The sequence below is a fragment of the Hirundo rustica genome, chromosome W, assembly GCF_015227805.2.
Source record: "Hirundo rustica isolate bHirRus1 chromosome W, bHirRus1.pri.v3, whole genome shotgun sequence".
Lineage (NCBI taxonomy): Eukaryota > Metazoa > Chordata > Aves > Passeriformes > Hirundinidae > Hirundo > Hirundo rustica.
In genome coordinates this window covers 18,559,530-18,582,239 of record NC_053487.1, presented here as the reverse complement: position 1 = coordinate 18,582,239, position 22,710 = coordinate 18,559,530, and the positions used below count along the sequence as shown (strand labels likewise).

Sequence of the window (22,710 nt, the reverse complement as noted above, 5' to 3'; positions counted from 1 at the left end):
GAACCCATGTGAAACCACAATGCTCACAGACAGGACACACTTACAAACTAGGCAAACAAGTCAAAGCTTGAAAATACTTCAAAACAGAACAGCTCTCATTTTACTAAATTGTTCCTCTAAAGTGAGCACTGAGGGGAAAATTCTTGCTGAGTACATTTCTTTTTTATGTATTATGACTATAGCATCTGGCACTTTGAGATTTAACACACAGCATTGCTGAATAAGAAATGCAAACACTGTTTATTAGCAAACCACTAGCATTATCAAAACATAGGGTATTAAAATGATTATTTGTTTGTAAATTGAAAAAAACTTGGTCTTAGCTTTATCTTCCTAAGCACACAATGTAATATTTAAAAACAAAGCTCACGCTGTACTTTTTAAAACCTTGTTTTTCCATTATTCTTAGCTTAACAAGAGTCAGAAGTTACATAGTTAAAATAGCCCATTAAAATGGGCAGGTAAAACAGAAATAAACTGCAAATTCACTCTTCACCACACAGTGCAAAAATCATAGTCACAGCTTCATATTTAATGTGGAATGACTTTAAGTATACAATAGTTCAAAAGACCCAGAAACTGCTTAAGAGTTAAAAGCCAGTAGAACAAAACCACAGGAAATCCAAAATACATCTTTGACCTTTTTAATCTTAAATTTTAGGGTCAATCACATGCCCGAATAAACATGCTTGTTTTAGGGAGAAAGAAACTTTGGTATGGAATTGAATTAGCTGCATGAACAGCACCTGTAGCTTTCAAAATAAACAGTAATGGCTTATTAGACACCATGGCAGCAAGATATCCATTTTAAAAAAACAACCAAGCAACCAAAAAAACCCAAACAACCAATACCCACCAAGACCAAGCACATGCTTGGAGCCACACATCAAGGCTAGACAAAAGAAACTAGCATAATCCTTTTTTAAAGTCATTTTAAAGCATGCATTAATTATTGTATTTCTGATGCTGAAATTGGTAAGAAATCTTTCCTACAATGAGAAATCCTTCCTTTTATTTGCTATCCACTAATAACCACTCCTTTTAAAACTGTACTCTAATGCTTGAAGAATACTATTAATATATTTCCTTAAGATTCGCTCTATTCTTCTATAATACTGTATATTTTTATTTCACAGGCCCATGCTGTTAGTAGTAAGCATTGCAAACAAAAACACCCCCCTATTCCAAGAGGTATTTATTAAAAAGGTCAAAGATAAATTCAACCTCAAAATGGAACAAAAAGGTTTTTTAATTGTACCAGAAATAACAAACGATCTTAGTAATGTGTGATACACTCCTACAGCAATCAATAGTTACCAGAATGTTAGTCTATGTTTATCTGCAAGTTTATGGGTTTGCAATAAAGCAGAATACACAGTGAACACAATGAGGGAAACTTCAATTTCAAGTGTATAATGAATTTTAGTAATTTAATACATTTTAGCTTTTAGTTGCATATTCCACAGTAGTGCTGTGACAACAAATCACACCTTTGTACCAGAGCATATATCAACAGCATGGTGTAGCATTACTACGCCATTGCTATACTTAGCTTTTTGAAAGAGACATAGGCATATATCAAACAATTTTCAGGGTTACTTTTTTCTTTTAATAATGTTCACTTTTTTGGTTATACTTCACTTTTTAAATTTTGAATTATTGAAAAAAAATCACTGAGAGTTTATACAGAAATAGCTATAAGGAATACTCTTACAGGCACTGATATGACAAACGTTTATTTTAAGGGCTGAGAGGCATTAATATCAACAAAGTGGACTGAAAATAATTACTAACTTTGTCTAAATTGGAAATGTCTGCTTCTGCTTGTATGTTGAAAAAGGAAATTCAGAAAGTTATATTTTGACCTTGATATGTCACAAAGTCAATCATAGAAAGACCTACGCATTTAACCTAAAATGATAGTTTTAAAAGCAATTACATTAAAAAAACCCAAAACATCATGCAAAACTTTGATCAATTCTGCAGCTGCTTTAAAACTGTTGCAAGACCATACTGTATATATTGGCTTTTATACTGCTAATACACAACTAACAGCAAAGTTGATTAGATTAACAAAAATTTGTCTTAATATCACACTGTATCACACTCTATATCACACTAAAGAGACAAATGCCAGAAGATTGGCAAAAACATTTAATTCTGAGCACTCAAATGGCAGGATAATTATGTGTTGCAACCCCTTCACATTTAGGAAAACAAAAGCAAAAACATAATCATGCAGTCTCACTTTACAAAATGAAGTTCTGTAAAATATTAATTGGGAGGGCAACAATTTATGCTAACACAATGTAACTTATACAACTAGTGTCAAAGACAAACAAAAAACCCTTCTAAATAAAAAAAAAAAAATCAAAATACACAGGAACAGAAGCACAAACGCTGCATTAAATACAGTAAATACAGTCAAGATAAAACAATGCACGAGAGAGAGAGACGGAGACTAAAGTTAGCAACACATTTAAAGAAAATATAATGAGGAAAAAACACTATTTTTTCCAATGACACTTTCCATTTGCAGTCTTTCCATCCATAATCTGTCTGATACAGTATATCATTAAAATATTCAGAATCTCACACAAGAGCTATATTTTTCTCTTCCAAATCTAATTACTGAGTTGTTTTTAGATATTTTAAACATACATTATTATGTCCATTTAAAATCAAGGCAACAAATGGATTTTTTATCACCTTCAATCTTATCACTAATGACAAGTGTTTTTAAAAGTTATCATAATCTTTTTTGTCTTTTTTTCCCTCTGCTTCAAATCCATCAACCCCATCACTGTCCCTTCTTCTTTTACGATTATTATGGATGTTGAAGCGTTGATTCATCTGTGGTAATGGATCCATTCCTAAAACTTTATGTATTTGACGGAATGCAAGGAGTCTCAGCGCAAACTAGAAAAAGGATAGAAAGTAGATACTTCTGTTAGAAACAAATGTCAATTTAAAATACTTTATCAAACAATTAATGAAGAACATTAATGGTATATGATATTATCCTTAGCTCTTATTATCCTCTCTTCCTTCCCCCAACAAAGTCAACAAAATAAAATGTGTATGTCCCATTTGCTGCTTCCATACAAAATACAACATATTATCTTAAAAATAATATACATGTGTTTTAGCTGCTGGACTTGCATTGAAGCAGCCAAGACTTGTCATGTGTCCCAATATGGATTAGTAATCTTTAGCAAAAGGATCGAATGAAGAGGTAGGGGCAGTAAACTCTTAAGCTGCAAGCATGGATAGCCAATACTGTAAGCAGATACAATAAATATTAAAATTTACGCTTACACAGATTTCCTGGGGTGACTTTATGATGCTGGTATCCCCATCATCTGTTTTTTTGCTCAGAAATGGGTCCTGTGGTTTTAAGACAGGCCCAGAGAGAGCAAAGGGGGGGAAAAAGCAGAATGCAGTTTGTCTGGAGAAGCTTCACTTTACTCCCCCAGAATTCCTCTCTCTCATGGACTGTGCTGCCTAGCCTGGACAACAAGAGACAGATAAGGGCTCAGCGCTCTCAGTTCTCGGCTTTTGCAGAGAGAGAGAAAGAGAGAGACAGGGAGTTTTTCTTTGCTTTTTTTTGCTGGCTTTCCTCATTAGCTAAGGCAAGAAAGGTATTCCCTGGACTGTGCCACCTTCTTCTGGGACTGTTCGGCTTCTCTCTGGTCCAGGACATCAGGAGAATCGCCTGGAGGCCCCCCAGGCTGCACACCAGGCCTGGCATGCTGGGCCTGAGCCCCGGAGAGACTGCGCCACACCCACAGAAGGACTCTTTCTGAATTTCCCATCTCTTCAGAACAGCAAGAGGTTCCACTGTTTATTACTACTCATTTTTTCATGCTTGTGAGTACTTAGCTTGTTAAATAAACAGTTTTTTCCACTTCTCTCCAACTTTTCCACTTCTCGAACTGGTTGGGGGAGGGGCTGCTGAAATTTGCTTTCTAAAGGAGACCCCTTCAGAGGTTTCCTCCCAAAATTTGCCCTAAACCAGGACAACTTATAAAATATTAAATGCCAATGCAATTTTAAATCTAATAACATACTACTGTAGATTAAACATCTTTATGGAGATTATATATATGTAGATGGGAGTGCTTCAAACTTTTCAGGAAAATAATTTTAGTACAAAAATAAACACTTATTCATTCTCCGTTGTGACATTTTTATTGCCTAGCTTAAGACTGATCATTTGAAAGACTGGATTACATTCTAAGAAAAGAAATTTCATGTCCATCATATATCTCCACTATTAAAAACACCAAATCAATCAACCACCCACCCAAAAAAACTATCCATAAAATTTAGTTACTTAACACATACTTTTCCTTACCTGTGCACTTGAAGTAATATCCTCTCGTTGCTGATCTGTCATCACAGCAAGTGTATCAAAAGGATCTTTCTCACAAGGGTCTAGAAGGCCAGGACCACCTAAAACAGGCTAATTAGTAGCACATCTCTACCTTATTTCAATCAAGATTACAGATTTTACATTACTTAAACATAAGTATACAGACACTGATCAACTGCAACTTGCCTTTAAGGATGATTCCTGAAGATATACACTCAAAAACTCTTCTTAGTGCATCCCCAGGACTCTGTGGTCCAGTAGCACTGCTAATTGCTTTTTCCACAAGCAACTCCATAGCCTAGAAGAACAATAAGAAAATCCAGACAATTTAGAAGACTGATTAAAAAAAAAAAAGCCACTACTGTTGTTCAATACAAAACTTTTCATACTGAAATTTTGAAGGATATTACACATCACAGAACACTTTCAGTAAAAATGAAAAAAATCAGATGTTTGTTAACAATTAATAAAAAGAAAGCTACTGTAAGACATTGAGTATTGAGTACTGAGATGCTGCTTCTCAGGACAAGTTGTCCAAAGTTTTTCATAGAAATTTATACAGTAGTAGCCTACTTGGAGAACTTGTGCAGTCATTTTTTGAGAGCATGAAACATGGTGGGTCACTGGAATCTGCCAGCCACATGAATAAACAGCACACAGTATGAAATTGTTGGAAATTAACCATGTTGCTAGGAGAAGTACAAGGAAAGAATGTGCTGACAAACGAAGCATGAGGAACAGACCAAGACGTCGCGGTTAGGTGATCACGGTGGTCAAAGAAGAATAGAATTTATGGTGGGAGCCTCTTGTGTAAATAAAGATAGGGAAGCAGGTGTTGTGGGAACGGGATAAGGAGAAGTATAGCCTATAGAAATTAGAAGATTAATGTTAAACTGAAATGTCATGTATAGCACGTACGTTGATGATGTAATCTGTAAGAAATAGTATAAAAACTGTAAGAAAATGAGGGTCGGTGGGATTCTGATTTGGGACGCTAGTCCCCAGGTCCCTGGGCCCGAATAAAGCAGCGCATAAACTACTTTGTAGTTTGTGTTTCTCTTCGTTGGGCAACAAAATGAATGAATTTGATTCATCTAATGAAATTAACAGGATGCCACAGAGTTGGGGTTTTTTCCTACAAGAATACAGAAACCTAAAGTATCCAAAATTTAATGACCTTTTAACATTTAAGTGGTTACTAGTTCTTCAGTTTTGCAAAACTGAAGTTCACTGCAATTTTTGTTTCCTGGTGTTGGGGGTTAGGTTTGGTTTTGGTTTTTTTTCCTATAGAATTTTTCCCCATAAGTTGCTAAGAGACTAAGTACTGATGCTTAGAGGGTACTTGACCCACACAAAAGACGTGGCTGGGAGGGGGTAGATCACACGAGTTTTGGGGGAGGGAAAAGGACAGGGCTGGCGGAGCTGAGGGTTCTTCCTGCTCTCGGCATGGGAGAAGACGGAGAGGACGGTCAAGCTGCTGTTTGCTGCGGGAGGAGTCCACTGTCAACAGAGGGTCCGGTCCTGGGAATTCTACCATCATCCATCATCTGCTTGTGTGCCCAGGAATTCAGAGTCCCTTCGCCTGTCCTGCTGGAGCTGGGCCAGCCCTGTCCAGCCGTTGCGGCTTCTCCAGCACTGCTCACTTTGCCTGTCGGGACACCTCCCCCGCCTGCCGGGACAACCCACCGTTTCCAGTCATCAGTCCCGGCCTTAGTGCTCTCAGGGTCCCAAGAGATCAGACTGCCCGGGGCTTGTGAGACAAAGCCCCTCGGGGTTCTTGGTTCTGTTTATTATTATTATTATTATTATTATTATTATTGCTGTTGTTTGTTTGTCCTGTTATATTTACTAGTAAAGAACTGTTATTCCCTTTCCCCATAGCTCTGCCTGAAAAGCCCCATTAATTTTCTAGATTATAATAACTTAGAGGGAGGGAATTGGAATTCCCCACTCCTAGAGAGGCCCCGCCCCTCCCTAGCAGATACCTGTCTTTCAAACCAAGACACCTGGGTACAGGCTAACACTGACTTAGATGTTAAACAAGTGTAAAAAAACCCTTGATGATAAACAGGTTTTCTAAAATTTGCACTTTTTTTTTCTGTGAATATTTCCATTGTTTTCCTTTATTAGACACTATTTTTTCCAGAAAAATCTAAAAGATTTTTGCCAAAGTAAGCATTAAATTGATGTTTCAATACCACCTCCTTGGCAAGTTTTACTTTCAAAAAATGGCTTTTGTTTTTTGGTGGGATTTTTGGGAGTTTGTTTTTTTGGTTCCTCTCCCAAGTTTACAGTTGCTCTAATGTTGCCTTCTATTTCTATTTTCCAAGAATAAATGTCCATTCTAATGCATGCAAGTAACTACAGGCAGTGCTGATTACAATCACTCACTAAGGGTGCCTATTCCTTTCTATTTTAGCTCAATTTAACTGACAAATTTCAATTCTTGAGCATGGTATTTTAGTACTTACACTGTATCGCTCAGGGTCAAGCTTTTGAGTTTTAGTGACAATTTAGTTGTTTTCAAGTGTGAAGCAAAATACAGCAAGAAAGAAAAAAAGCAGATCACATTATTGCATTTATTCAAGTCTAGTTCTTTTGGATCCTCATACAATACACTAAAGTCTTCAACTTAATCATAGGAAAATGTGAATGCTCCAGTGCTTATGCGCACAAACAGCTAGATTTCAAGTTTGGAAAATAAATAAAAATAAATCAACCTTGAATATTGGTTCCTTCTAACTTGTAGGAACTTGACAAAATTCTTCTAATTTAGTTTTTGTTTCTAGGTATATAAAGAGACTGATACTAATGTGTATGTTTAAATTTCATAATATTTTCTATTATTAAAACTATTTAGGCTCTTTTTGAAAAGCTCTGGCATCTCTGGCTTGTAACAGGCTTCTAGCATACAGGTCAGAAGTTCTGTATCTAGAAAAACATATTTCTTCAATCTACAAAATTTCATCTGCAACTATCAGAAATCATATATATTTTAAACCTGTCGTTTATTTTTTTTTTTTTCGGTCAGTAAGACTTTGCCAACAGGCCAAAAGAACAACTGAATACACAAACTTCAATGGTGATTCATGCATTGGGTACCAAAAGTGTTACTGAACAAATTAAATTTCTTTAAGAAGTTGTAGTGGTTTTGCGTTCGCTAAATTTAGTGTTTATTCTTTTTTCTGCTGGAGAGAGATTAGGAGAAAAAGCAAAGCAGGCTTAAGCTTAAAAATTAATAAAATAGTTTTATTAACACACACTAAAAGAATGAAAAAAAAATTGGGAAAAGGAAAACCTAAACCAAAACAGAATGAAACTTCAAAACACTCTTCCCTCCCTTTACAAACTATTAACTTTCTTATCAAATAACATAGAAAGGCACAACTTGTGATTTTCAGTCAGTTTCACTATTTAAACATAATCATTCCTTACTTTAGGAGAAGAGTCTCTCTAGGGTTTTTATGGAGACACTTGCCACAAGACAAAATAATCCAATGACTCCCAATGTCACACACCTGCAACCGCTCGGAGTTTTTGCAGACTGTAATGTTCTATCAGCAAGGCCTCTCTGTTTATCTGGGGTACTGTTTACGAATACTTCTTCTAGTCTAAAATCATCTTTGTCTCAAAGGCTGAGACCTCCTTTTAATACAGAAGTGGGGGCTTTAAAGTTCTCAATTAAATCTCAATTACATCAGTCCTCAATTTTGATCAGAATTAGCATTCTCCCCAACAACACTAAGATGCTACAAAGAACAGTCCACTTCTCCATAGTTTACCTCAGAGAAGTCCGGTTAAAAAATGTCCACTTCTTCAATCCTATTCCAATATTATCAGCTTTTTCACTTCTAATCCACTGACTTCATGCGGTGTCTGTTCTACCTACCCTCTGTTTTCTTTCTTCTCTCTCTCAAGGAAGGGTTGTGCTTTAAAAGTTCCATGTTGCTAAAAAAAAGGAGTTAAATCTGCCCAGGACTGCAGTAGCTATGTGCTCCTTGCCCCAGGCTGCAAGGCTGTAAAAATGCAAAGCTGTGCTAACAGGGGAAACCGATGGAGGCCTTCTATTCCACCCCTCGGTCTCATCCAGAGCGGCCTGGCTTGGAGTTGTTATGAAGCTGCAGGCTTTCTTTCTCTGCTGCCAGCAGCTATTAAGCTGGGCCATAGCTTGGCCCCCTCTTTCGCGGCCCTGGGCATGTGGCCAGCACTGCCGAATTGCAGCCTCCCCTCTCTCCCACCAGCAGCCAGGGAAAAGGGGGCTCAGCCAGTCCGGGCTGCTCCCCGTGCAGGCAGCAGCTTCTGGAGGCCTGGCCGGGCCTAGGCCAGCCGCCCAAGGACCGCGGGGCCTGAGCCGGGCCCTCCTCTGCTGCCCACGATGCTACCTCATGGGTATGTTAAAAGCAAGAGAGCAATCTGCTGGAGATGAGAGTTTTAAATGTCCTTTCCAAAGGCTCATTGGCATCCTTATTGGTTAAATTAGCTGCCAATATCTTGGCTAGCTTTCTGATAGGTCCCTGTCCTCCACCCCCAAAGCAACTCTAAGGTCCTGGCAGGGAAACACATTCCACATTTCGCTGTAACTAGAAAATAAAACTGTGCCAACCCATGAGATAAGTCTATGCAGCAGTGGGGGCAGATGTTGCTGTGTATTATTTGGTTTTATATTGTATTTCATTTTTATACTGGGTTTTGTAATGGTTTCTTCTGTACTCCCCTGTTCCCCTGGAAAATGTAACATCCCGAGGTTTGTCCCTGCCCCTTTTCCCCGCCCATTCTCCCACACTGGAATGTAATCCAACCCTATTCCACTCCCACCTTATCCCTGATTGGGTAGTGGCTTGTCCCCGCCTTTAGCCCCTTCCCTGGATATAAGACAGAGGAGCACGTAGAAAACTCTCTTGGCTTGGGGACAGGGAAGAGGCTCCTGACCCAGGTGGGGGCAGGGCCACAGAAGAAAGACTGAATAAAGCCCTGATTTCCCCCCAGATCAAGTGCAGACCTTCCTTTGCCATTGACAGGAACCTGATCTCTCTCTAAAGGAAAAGGTTCACAACTGCTCCTGGGTTTTTTGGGGCCCTGAGGAAAAATCCTTCCAACTGTGGTTTCTCTCTCGAGCTAGCTGATGCAAGAATGGAGCCGGAGGGCTCCATGAGAGAGAGACTAGCCACAGGCAGATGCTGGAAAATTCTTTTAACTTTAGCACAATAGTGTATGATCCCTGGATTTGTGGTTAATGTTTAGTTTTGTGCCATATAGTGCTTATGCAAATACCAGAAATTAATGTGGCCTTGTGTTAACTCCCTATTTCTGTGACTAATAAGCTTTGTGCCAGCTAATGCTTCCTTGTTTACTTCTATCAGTGATTAATATGTATTAGCTGATATCTTAGTTTTGAGAACAAGGATTGTATGTCAGAGCAAAGAATGGTAAGAGAAGTACATTATGATCTGACAACATATTTGAGATACTCTGAAAGAGAAAAGATTCATCAGAAGATCTAGAACCATATCCAAACAAGTCCATGGAAATAATTAGTATATAGGCATGTATTCAGGAAATGTGATGAATGTGCATTAGTTTCAGGAATATAACCTGGTCTATTAGGCTGCTGATCATGCATGCTTTGAGAAGAATCCCCCATGTATCCAGCACTGCTAATAAAGTAATGTTGCCTTTCTAACCTAGAAAATTGGTTGGAGAGTTTATTTCCCATTTTTCAGAGACAAGAACAAGACAGGAAGCACTTTTAGAGAGAACTGAGACACACCTAGCCCTGAAATCTCTCATGAAATCCTCATAGGCAAACACAGGAAGTATGAACTGGATGAGCGGACAGTGAGGTGTATTGAGAACTGGCTGAACAGCAGATCCCAGAGGGTTGTGATCAGTGGCACAGGGTCTAGTTGGAGGCCTGTCACTAGTGGTATCCCCCCAAGGTTCTATACTGTGTCCAGTAGTGTTTAATGTGTTCATCGATGACTTGGACAAAGGGGCAGATGCCGCCTCAGCAGGTCTTCTGATGACACAAAGCTGGGAGGAGTGGCTGATACCCCAGAGTGCTGTGCTGCTCTTTAGAAGGACCTTGACAGGTTGGAGAGATGAACAGAGAGGAACCACCTGAAATTCAACAAAGGCAAGTGCAGGGTCCTGCACCTGGTAAGGAATAACCCCAGGCACCAGTATAGGCTGGGGGTGACCTGCTGGAAAGCAGCTCTGTGGAGAAGGACCTGGGGGTCCTGGTGGACAAGAAGTTGTCCGTGAGCCAGCAGTGCCCTTGTGGCCAAGAAGGCCAATAGTATACTGGGGTGCATTGGGAAGAGTGTTGCCAGAAGGTCAAGGGAGGTGATCCTGCCCCTCTACTCAGCCCTGGTATGCTAGAGTGCTGTGTCCAGTTCTGGGCTCCTCAGTACAAGAGAGACATGGAGCTCCTGGAGCAGGTCCAGCAGAGGGCTATGAAGTTAATCAGGGGTCTGGAGTATCTTTTAGGAAGAAAAGCTGAAGGAACTGGGCCTGTTCAGCCTTGAGAAGAGGCAACTGAGAGGGGACCTCATCACTGTCTATAAGTACCTAAAGGGTGAGTGTCAGAGGATAGAGCAAGGATCTTCTTGGTGATGCCAACCAATAGAACAAGAAGCAATGTGCAGAAACTGATGCACAGAAAGTTCTACCTGAATATAAGGAAGAACTTCTTTATTCTGTGAGTGACCATGCACTGGAACAGGTTATCCAGAGAGGTTGTGTAGTCTCCCTCACTGGAGATATTCCAGGTCCATCTGGATGCAGTCCTGTGCCATGTGCTCTGAGATGACCCTGCTTGAGCAGGGAGGCTGAACTAGATGACCCACTGTGGTCCAACTTTACTCATTCCACGATTCTGTGACACATTGCTTCCTTTCTGGCTGTGCCTTAAAACAGATATTATGAGAAATAAACAACATTCCTTGTTCTTCATCTATGTGCCTGCTATGTATTGCAATCTTTTAAAGGATGCTTTTCTAAAAGTATGCCTGGGCTTATTCTTTGGCTACTTAGTAAGCAATATTGAGGGTACTTACATGCTTCTGAGCTTCTGTTAAACTATATTTGTACAGTATATCTTTCATGAAGTATAGCACAGAAATTGGATTTTTTTTTTTTTTTACTTCAAATATTTTAAAAATCAGAAATAATTGCTCCACATTTTTTCCGGTCAGCAAGCTTATTACAATTGTAAAACATTTCTCATTGAAATAATGCCAACTATTATAATTGTCTTGACAATGTTAGCACTCTTCCTGCCAAAACTGAAGTCTACATTAGGAAGCAGCACAATGCAACAGGATTTGGTCCATGAAACAAAACAGTCAAAGTTGAATTTACCTCCACATATATATGCTTCAGAGATTTTGGATCAGACTAACTTTGTGCAGTCCACAGATTGAACATTTATTAATATTTGGAACACAAGTTTCACTCTTGGATATTTAAGATAGCCAATGTAAAAGAATGCTCCAAAACCACTCAGCTGCAAGATTTGAGATAGGTAACCAGTTACAACCTAGAGAGCTGTGTCTAAGTGACACTGATTAAAATGCCAATGGTGACACATACACAGACTAGTACTGTGGTATTTCATCTTGCAGAAACAACATATTAATGACTGCAGGAATTGCTGTGGTTTATTCTTTCAAGTAGCCTTTCTGTTATCACAGAGCTATCTAGACATAGCTGACATAATTTTCTAGCAGTTTCAGTAAAGTCCAAGCAATTCAGAGTAGGCTGTAAGAAAAAAAAATAGATTCTTTGATACAGTGCAAAGGAAAAAATGCTGGAATATAGAATAAGAACGCTACCCTCAAAGAATTCCAAACAACAAGAAAATTCCTTTTGAAAAAAAGTTTTCAGCTCCACATGGCGAAACCACAGAGAATTAAAATTTTAGAGGTAATCTGGATTGTTTGTTGGGGAAAACCAAAAAACCAACCAACCAACCAACCACCCAAGCAAAACCCTACATTACTCCTTGAAAAAGGCTAAATTTTAAAACTGTAGTAAGACATTCCCATGCTTTATTTGCAGTGGATTAAAAAAAACCCTCAATGTGCATTATAAAGACATTCAAAAGAACATTACTCACCCAGCTTGGAAAATCAGACCAAGTTGGAACCCGCTGACAGAGGTCACGAAGAATACGTATGATAACCACACAGGACTGCAGACCATTAGCTCTAGCCTTGAGAGCAATACAAAATCAAATTAATCCCAGCATATACAGCAAATAAGACTTGTTGAAAGACTAAAACACCACTGTTCAATGGAAGCTCAGATACAAGACAAACAAATTATTCTACAACTTTATTCTAAGAGCTGCCATTTACAGCAGTATTTTATACAGGGTTAGTAATTTAAGGTGATAGAAGTCAAAGTGCACAGGTTATACAAGAATAACATTTCTTGATCCCCTATACATTTTGACCTATGTTCACCTGCAACAAGACATACAGTATTTTTCTATATTAGTAATAAAAATGAATATCTAAGAAATAGGTATAGAGACTGAAAGGTGAAGGAAATCTGTTTGGTTTCTTTATTGTGCCTTTGCCAGAATGCAAAGTCACTAAACCAAACAGTTGCTTCTTGCCTTTTGTTCTCTACACTTTAAAAAATAGGAAAAAAGTCTTAAATCTAAACACAAAGCTTTAAACACATATTATATTATTTAAAGTAAAGTTACTCTGCAGCCTTATGGAATATATAACAAATATACAACATATGATCACCCCAAGTGAGTCAAGCTTTCAACATCGTCTTCTCAATGATCAGAGAAAGAAAAAAAAAAGGTCAAATGAGCAATAACTGCATAAAGCAGTTCCTCCCTACTCAACCTTCTTCACTTAAATTCAGGGACCATTAAAATATTAAGTATTATTAGCATGAACAACACTGAGTGTTTTCACACAGTTAAACATTTATATTGCAACTGAACTAATCTCTCATAAGGCTACAAGAAGAAAATAAAATTATGTTCCAAACCTGGAACCACTTAGCGTGGCGTAGAGCAGCCAGAGCGTCAAGGCATTTTTGCCTGTCCAAGACGTCCGGTGGGTCTTTCACCATACCCAAGGTTACATCTAAAATGGATTGAATTGGCAAAATGCAGTGAGGAATGGGTGTTTGACCATTTTAAAGAAGCTTCAATGTCACACATGCCATTTAAAGCTTGAACCCTTGAACAACAAATATAATTGTTTAATAAAAGTCATTCAATTAGTATTAGGACATTAACCCAGTATGAAGATTGTAGAATCATATGAAACTTTAGCTGTCAGGTTATTTTCAAATGCATTGCAGATTATGCAGTACATAGTACTTCTTTCTTTAAGCTAACACTGGAAAAACATATATCCCCTAAAATAAAATAGCAAAGGAAGAATGGTTGGACACAGTGCATCAGCACAGAGACCACAAGACAGAAGGAACACTAAAAATCCACTTTAACAAAGTAGAAATATTCACACTTAGTTTCATTAAAATTTTAATGATCACATGCTATTTGGGACCCATTCTTTTTACAAAAAGCTAAGTATATTAAAAAAACCCAAACACTTAAAAGCACTAGATATTTTGTAATGTTATTCTTATCATACCTTAAATTTGAAATGGAAATTATTTTGCATTTAAAAAAACTGACTAAAGGAATGTGAAATGCTTTTTCACTTTTAAGAGTTCCATTACTTTTTAAAATCCTCTCTTATTCATATAAATTCCTCAGTCCATGATATATGTACTCCAATATCATTCAGGATGCAAGGAAGGACCTGAATTGGGACTGCTTTACTTATGATTCAGCAAGAAAAAGAGAAGCCAAAAAAGAAAAAAACCAAAGTAGACTATCTGAAATAAGGGCCAGAAGGAGAACCTGGGGAATTACAGGCCTATCAGCCTGACCTTGGTACCAGAGAATGTAATGGAGCAGATCATCTTGAGTGTCATCATGTGGCACATACAGGACAACCAGGGGATCAGGCCCAGGCAGCATGGGTTTAGGAAAGGCAGATCCTGTTTAAATGACCTTATCTCCCTCTGTGACAGGGTGACCCACTTAGTGGATGAGGCAAAGGCTGGCGATCTGGGATCTTGTCTACCTAGACCTAGTAAAGCCTTTGACACCATTTCCCACAGCATTCTCCTGGAGAAACTGCCTGTCCATGGCTCAGACAGGTGCACTCTTTCTTGAGTAAAAACCTGTCCAGACAGCCAGGCCCAGAGGGCAGTGGGGAATGGAGTTACATCCAGCTGGTGGTCAGTCACTAGTGGGGTTCCCCAAGGCTCAGTACTGGGGCCAGTCCTGTTTAATAACCTTATCAATGATGTGGATGAGGGGATTGAGTGCACCCTCAGTAAGTTTGCAGATAACACCAAGTTGGGTGGGAGTATTGATCTGCTCGAGGGTAGGAAGGTTCTGCAGAGGAATCTGGACAGGCTGGATTGATGGGCTGAAGTCAGTGGTATGAGGTTCAACAAGGTCAAGTGCCAGGTCCTGCACTTGGGTCACAACAACCCCATGCAGCACTACAGGCTGGGGGGAGAATTGGCTGGAAAGTTGTTCGGCAGAAAAGGACCTGGCGGCGATGGCTGACATTGGCTGAACATGAGCCAGTGTGTGCCCAGGTGGCCAAGGAGGCCAATGACATCCTGGATTGTATCAGCAATAGTGTGGCCAAGCAGGACTAGGGAAGTGACTGTCCTTCTCTACTGGTCACTGGTGAGGCCACACCTCAAATCCTGTGTTTAGTTTTGGGCCACTCAAAAGAAGACAGACACTGAGGTGCAGAAGTGTGTCCAGAGAAGGACAATGGAGATAGTGAAAGGTCTAGAGCACAAGTTTTATGAGGAGTGGCTGAGGGAGCTGGAAGTGTTTATTGCAGAGAAAAGGAAGCTCGGGAGGGACCTTATCACTCTCTACAACTACCTGAAATGAGGCTGTAGCAAGGTGGTTGTTGGTCTCCTTTCACAAGTAACAAACAATAGGACAGAAGGAAATGACCTCAAGTTGTGCCAGGGGAGGTTTAGATTGGATATTGGGAAAAATTTCTTCATGGAAAGGGTTGCCAAGCATTGGAAGAGGCTACCCAGGGAAGTGGCTGAGTCACCATCCCTGAAGGGATTTAAAAGAACTGTAGATGTGGCACTGTAGATGCAGTGGACTTGGCAGCATTAATTTAATAGTTGGAGTTGATGATCTTGAAAGGCTTTTCCAACCTAAATGATTATATGATTCTATTATTCTAAAATATGGTAGATCTTTTATATTTAAATGTTCAGAAAAGGATTAATTACAAAGCAAATTGCTTTGTTACCAAAATGGAAAAGACCACAAGGCCCTTTTGGAAATGGTTTAAATCAATGAGACTGCAACCACTGAACAAAACGAAATGGCACCTTCAAGTTACTTTAAAAATTGTAGGGATATAATGTAATGATCACTTTTAAAAGTATTTTGTTTTACTAATTATGAAAATGGCAATTGTGACTAGTGACAAAGTATACTGGTAGCATAACTGGTGATACACCAGACAAGATGAAAGAAAAAGCCTTCACTCAATGGCACTCATTTCACAGGAGCTGGCTGAATGGAATATAATTTACTCCAGCAAGATATTAAGTTAGGTAACTTTGAGAATAGAAGTTATATATATAGTCTCATGAAACATGCCAGCAAGCAGGGATGCTGCAGAGAGACAGTTCAGAAACCACCTATTTATACACAATTGCAAAATAAATAGTAGGATACTTTAAATAGTAGGATACCTTAGAGACAACGAAAAAGCCATGAATGAACATGGTTCTATAACTTTGCAAAACTTAAATCTGAAGTACTCCATTCAGATTTGGGCATTTTTTAAATAGGATAGTCCCATTGCTCTGCATGGGGCTAAAAGGGGGAAGATTTCAAAATAAGAACAAAGCTAAGAACATAGGTATCTTCTCAAACAGATGTTTAAACTTATGAACTATATGTTAAAGTGGAAAGAAGAATAACTGAACCAACAAGGTATTTGCACAGCAAATGAAGATATTTAAAGTGGCATTTCATTTAAAACAAAACAAAAATCAAACCGACACCTATACAAGTGGGATGCCAGGTAAAATAACTGATGAAACAAGTAAAACTTGGATATAAGAGAAGGAGTACATTTAGAGAAAATGCACAGCAGGAAAACAAGAGGCAAAATAATATTGAGAAATTAAAAATGTGTCTCTTCTGTCTAGTAGCCTAATCAGTCCATTTTTTAGTCTTTTAAAGCTACTACGCAAATAGATTATACTGTGCAAACTTTTATCACAATAACTTGCTACATAATTTGAAACTCCAATTACGTCTAGCTTCAAAAAACTTCTATTTGGAAAATAATTTTACTGAAAAGAATTACAGTTTAAGTGCACAGAAGGGAATCATACTCAGTGCTGGAAATGTCAATCTAAAATGTGCTACTACTAGGCATTATATGAATATGCTTGAAACTTAAAAAGACTGAGAAGTTGTAAGACACCTAATTGCACTGAGAATACATTGACTGGAAAAAAATGTTTCAAGGAAATTCTTCTAATACTTAATTTGTGAATTTTTGCATCTGTTTTACATTTCAGGATTAACCCCTTAAATAGTCTTTAACTAAATTCAGATGCCTAACCTACCACCCTGTTGAGCTAAGACAAAAAAAGTTGAATTAATTTACAAAACACAAGCACAAATTCTTACCCTATATAACTTAATTTATTTCTAACCCAAATATAAGGGGTTAATCTTCAGCTAGATATGCTGTGTCCACACTACGTCATCATTAAAAGTTAACAGGCATATCAATTTTACTAAGTTGTATTACGCAAAATACATTTTACCCAGTCAACTATTTGAAAACTAGTGTGAACACTGCTTAATTCTAGGATAGAGACAAAGACAAAAAGAAAAAACCCTGAAGTAACAGTAGGTGCTAGGACTATGCGTCCAAACCCCTCCTTTCTAAAGTATGGCAGGTGTGACACTGAACTTTAGAAAATCTTGGTCAAAAATCCTTCCGATGCCTTGGCAGCAACCCCTGATAGGAATCAAGACCTTTTGCTAGAAAGCTTAGGACTGGGGCTGTTAGCTAAGGATAAAAAAAAAGACACATGCGCACATATACATATGCTTTTATAAATATGTACACTTTGCTGAAGGAAAGACTCCAAAGCTGGGTTAGAGCCCTTTGAATATATCAGATTTGGTAAACTGTCATATGCACAACACTTTAAGGAACAGTAGCTATGTGGTTAACAATTTTATTTCACACTGGTTTTGGTTTGGTTGTTTTTAGCCTTTTATCATGTAATGGGATTATTACAGATCAAACGTTTCTTTTCCTCATGCAAATCTCAGTCTCAACTCAAACTGCAGGCTAAAAATAAAAAAAAAAAAAAGAAAACTTTAAACCATTGTAAGACACAGAGCATGAGGAGCTGCAGTAAGAAAAAACACAAGCACATACTATTACTCTGCAGCAAATTAACAGTCTTCATAATAAGGCCATCTTTCCTGCAATAATTTGCAATTCAGTCTTCTATTTGTTCTAGCTTCAAAAGTGAACTTTTTATACTGCTCTGTGTCTTGAAAAGAAATCTAATTTGATTTTGCTTGCCTAGAGGCAGTACTCCAGCAGTGAATAAACTCATTTTAACTAAAGTGTGGGTCAGACAAAAGTACAGATTTGTTTCCTTTAGGAGGTATAAATTAAGGGATTGATCATAACAATCTGAAATTTGTTTTCTTTTTAGTTTACATCATAGAATTTTAGGCCAGAAAATGGAAATTTAGTATTGTGGCAGGATCAGTATTGCACTTTTTCACAGTATGTTAATAAACAAACATGGTATTTAAAGTTAAATCAATTTAATGCTTAATGTAATTTAATAATCAAATATTTTAAAGCATTCTTTATGAGCTTAAATAATACATGAAGTCTGATTCAGCACAGACAAAACATCATGTTACACTTAAGATTTTCAAAAACAAGTAAACTGGTTGAGTGTGACAGTATATGTACAAAGACTTTATAACTAGGAATAATATGTAAAGCTCAAAAATCATGTACAAAGCACTCTTTAAGACTCTTCAGAAGTCATCTAAACTAGAAAATGTATCTTGACATTTTTCTTTCTGATTATGTAGGATGACTTTGTTAACACAGCTTGCTTAACAACGCATTAGTCATAGCTACAGAACATTTACTAATGCAATATAAAAATCTCAAGTAATTTAGAGGACATGTAATGATGAGATGAAATAAAAAAAGTCTCTGCGGCTTATATAAATACATATATACACAAGCACAAATATACATACATACAATTTTTTCAACCTGCATAGAAGTGTTAAGACAACCTCAGATTTGCTATACGTAGGTTCACTGTCAAACACCAGAACCCTGTTTGCCATGAACTCTCTCAACTATATTAATACAGGATTAAAAGGAAACAAAAGTTAATTTTATCTGACCCATACACAAAAGGAACCAATGTACTGTAAACATTAATCATGCTTGTTGGCTTAAAAGCTTTTAAAGCTTGGAAAGCATTACAAAACAGACTGTAAAGCAACATTGCTGGCACCAGAAAAACTGTGAATTTCAGAAATGTCATTTTATTTACAAACTCCACTTTCTGCTACAGCTGAAACGACAAAGCCCTTTCTTATTTTCCTAGTCTAAGTTTGCCAGTTGGATAGAAGACTGGTTGCAATATCAGAAGCCTAAATATATTCAGAAATCACTCCAGACCAAAAAGCAACCTCAGAGTGCTGGAAAAAAATTACATCTTCTTTTAAAATTATAAGCACTGTTTCCATCAAAAATATTATAAAAGTACATTTTAAGTGGTGCTGCTATTTGGAATATGTAAATGATGGTAATACTGATCCAGCTAAAACTTGAAAATGTGATCTTTCTTTTAGGGCAGGACTGCATTGGAAAGTCAGTTTATAGCCACTTGTTATAAAATACTTAGTTTTCACTATAATTTTATAAAAGGGGGAAAAAAATAAAGTTTGGACCTTTTCCAGAAAGCTGAGGTTGGACTTTAAGTTAGAATTTTTAAAAATTAAATGCATCGTATAAGCATTTTTTATAGCAAATTGTTCTCTACCAAGACTGCTTGTTGAAAAACAAGGTTTTGATCAAGTACATTAGTTATGCCAGCATGTTGCCTTCTAGGACCTCAATGCCACCTTAAGCAGAATAAACAGAAGTAACATCTTTAACAACTTCCCAACCTCCATCCCTCATGTTCTCCTCCCGAATGACTGGAGATGTCAGTGTGATAGTAACTTGCATTTTGGGTTCCACACATGAATTTAAAATTATTGCTGCTTCTGGGACTGCACACTTGATATCATATTTCTCGGGACTTATTACCTAAATATTAAGAAACAGAAATTTCTATTAGCATATGGCCAAAAAAAGTAAGGGGAAGAAAATGGATTTCAACATAGCCTTTTTTAACAGAAAGGCAGAAATGTAATATAATTATATGAAACAAATACCTCCGTATTCAAAGAAACAACAGTATACACAATTAATACATATATATGGACTTGCATACTGTTTCCAAATCATTAATGAAAACACACAGCAGTTGTCAAGCGTGCAAACAAGAAAAAGACAACCAAGTGAAATTCATATAATAAGTAAATTACATAACAAGAATTTTGACAGTATTTGAGATAAATAAAAGCCTCAGTGTCACTTCAAATGCCAGTTGAATATTTTTCTCATTGGAACATAGGAGCCTTTAAAAAGCACAAAGATGCAGTGGTGGTTCTTCAAGCTTGCAGTTATGAGTACTGCAAGTCACATTCTATACTTGGCTATCACAACATCCTCTGATGAGAGCAAAGGATAAGATTAACACCGGGGGGGGAAATAGTAAGAGTAACAAGGTGGTTACTCAGAATTGCTTCTTGTGACTAGATTTAATAACTCTAAATATCCCCAAAATAAAGCTGTAGGCACCTCTACCACCTCCTTCCACAAACTAGAGGGACAAGTGAATTCTCCATAAAGCCAGACCAAGATGTGCAGTTTTTAAGTTTCCTTCTGTTATTTCAAACAAGAGCAAACCCAAGATTATTTTCTAATTAATCTGATCCTGCTAATGCTTCTACCATGCCACTGATTCTGTTGAGTATTTTACCAGACTGCATTGAAGTACTAATGCTGTGAAAAGCATCCTATAGCAATAGTGGACAGGCTTTGTTCAGTAAAGAGCACTGAAGCTAAAAACTTTACTCTGTACTTTCATTTCTTGTAGAAATACAGCAAATGATTTATATGAATTTTGCTGAATGGTTGCACTGACACACACACACTGGAAACAAGACAAATACAAAGAGACTGGCATTAATGGAGAACTTTGACCTTCAGGCAACGCAAGCTTCCTGGAACACCACACAAATTACCTCTATCGCTGCTGGTAACTGGATAATAGTCTTTCTTCTGCTCATTTCTATTTCCCAGTTGAAGGAAATCTATGAAATGATGATTGATACTATACTGCTAGCATAAGTGCCTAGACACTTGTATGGAAGCAATATACAGACAGCAAAACATGCAGCATAGTCCCTGAATTCAGACACAAACACTCAGAAAATGAAAATAAACTGTACCTGAGCTATGAAATGCAGCACAGTCAGCTCTACAGATATTTGACTTGAGGACAGACTTTTACAGTATTTTTACCAAAATTCAAATCAAAAAATGTAAATATTACTTACTGCAAGTTGTTTGGGAAGACTTTCAGCAATAAAACCAAGTAACATCTTTGAAGGCTTTGCAGCACATAACAAAACAAGATTGACATTTCGGTCTCCACGGAGTAACAAACCTTTAGCCAAAACGCCCACCCGTAAAACTCCTTTCAAAGCTCTGTGAATTATAGTTAAAAGCTGCATTTAAAATATTATAAAAATCATAAAACTAAACATGAAGATAGAAAAATTAAATAAAATAGCAGTATTCCATATACTCTTGAGGCCACAGTGACATATGCCATATCAAAATCCAAAGGGAACAGAATTCCTGAAAGCACTGATAACAGTACAAGGAAAAACATAAAATGGCTTCAGAAACAAGTCATAAAATTCTTAAAAAATAAGGAAAAAAAATACCTGTCTTTACTGCTGTCTTTTTTGTCATCTCCCTCTTTGCTCTTGCTTTTTTCATGGTCAGACATATTGTCAGAAACAAGTTTCAAAGCACGCTCAGTAATAGAAACAATTTTTTGGACTGCTTGAAGTTCCTCCTCTGTTGGATATATAGCCGCATGTTTGGTCATCACATAGCGGTCATCAGAGGAGTCAGGGCGACGTAGAGGCTAAACAGATGAAAAAGCACATTTCTGAAATTTGGGTACACAACAGGTCAAGGCAGGTGACTACTCTGTTCTGCTCTCCTGTCATGAGACCCCACCTGGAGAACTGCATCCAGCTCTGACAATCCCAACATAAGAAGGATATGGACCTACTGGAGCAAGCCCAGAGGAGGCCATCAAGGTGATCACAGGGCTGGAGCACCTCTCCTAGGAAGACAGGTTGAGAAAACTGGGGCTGTTCAGCCTGGAGAAGAGAAGGCTCTAGGGAGATCTTAGAGCACCTTCCAGTACCTAAAGGGGGCCTACAAGAGAGCTGGAGAAGAACTTTATACAAGGGCATATAGTGAAAAGACAAGGGCTTTAAACTGAAAGAGGAGAGGTTTACATTAGATATTAGGAATAAATTCTTTACTGTGAGGGTGGTGAGGCCCTGGAACAGGTTGCCCAGAGAAGTTGTGAATGCCCCGTCCCTGGAAGTGTTCAAGGACAGGTTGGATGTGGCTCTGAGCAACCTGGTCTAGTGGAAGGTATCCCTGCCCATGGTAGTGGGTTGGAACTAGATGATCTTTCAGGTCCATTCCAACCCAAACTATTCTATAACTCTATGATATACTTTCAAGTTTACAGATGATGTGTGACCAAAAACCAAACATGGCTAAACAACAAACCTCAAACCTCAAATTATTGAGATGTAAGGAAACATGAACTAAGGTATCCCTAATAATTTACACTGATCACAATCAATCATATCTGAAAAAACATGAGATGTATAAAAAATAAACAAATTGGGAAATCCCAGGATCAAAAGTACCTCCCCAACATAAATATCTATTGTCTTTCTGTTAACTGGAAAATACTTGCATACTGCTGCAAAATAAAGTATCCATGATTGCTTTCATAGAATCACAGAAGAATTCAAATAGAAAGGGACCTCAGGAGGTCTAGTCCAGCCT

At 37.8% G+C, this 22,710-nt stretch overlaps 1 protein-coding gene across 3 annotated transcripts in view; it reads right to left on the bottom strand.

Moving 5' to 3' along the window:
* Positions 1–219: 219 nt before the first annotated feature.
* Positions 220–22,710, bottom strand: part of LOC120764896 (zinc finger RNA-binding protein-like) — a 54,755-nt gene continuing 32,264 nt past the window's right edge. Inside the window, exons 13-20 of one of the 3 annotated variants that reach the window (XM_040089019.2) lie at positions 21,555–21,760; positions 21,162–21,312; positions 19,662–19,803; positions 13,388–13,485; positions 12,492–12,587; positions 4,562–4,673; positions 4,358–4,455; positions 220–2,919 (exon numbers count right to left, since the gene is read on the bottom strand). In XM_040089019.2, the coding sequence (XP_039944953.1) occupies positions 2,740–2,919; positions 4,358–4,455; positions 4,562–4,673; positions 12,492–12,587; positions 13,388–13,485; positions 19,662–19,803; positions 21,162–21,312; positions 21,555–21,760 (1,083 nt within the window). In that variant the 3' untranslated portion in view covers positions 220–2,739. Of the gene's footprint in view, positions 2,920–4,357; positions 4,456–4,561; positions 4,674–11,043; positions 11,281–12,491; positions 12,588–13,387; positions 13,486–19,661; positions 19,804–21,161; positions 21,313–21,554; positions 21,761–22,710 lie in introns of those variants that run through there. The other 2 variants (XM_040089018.2, XR_009208587.1) reach the window with 2 other exon arrangements.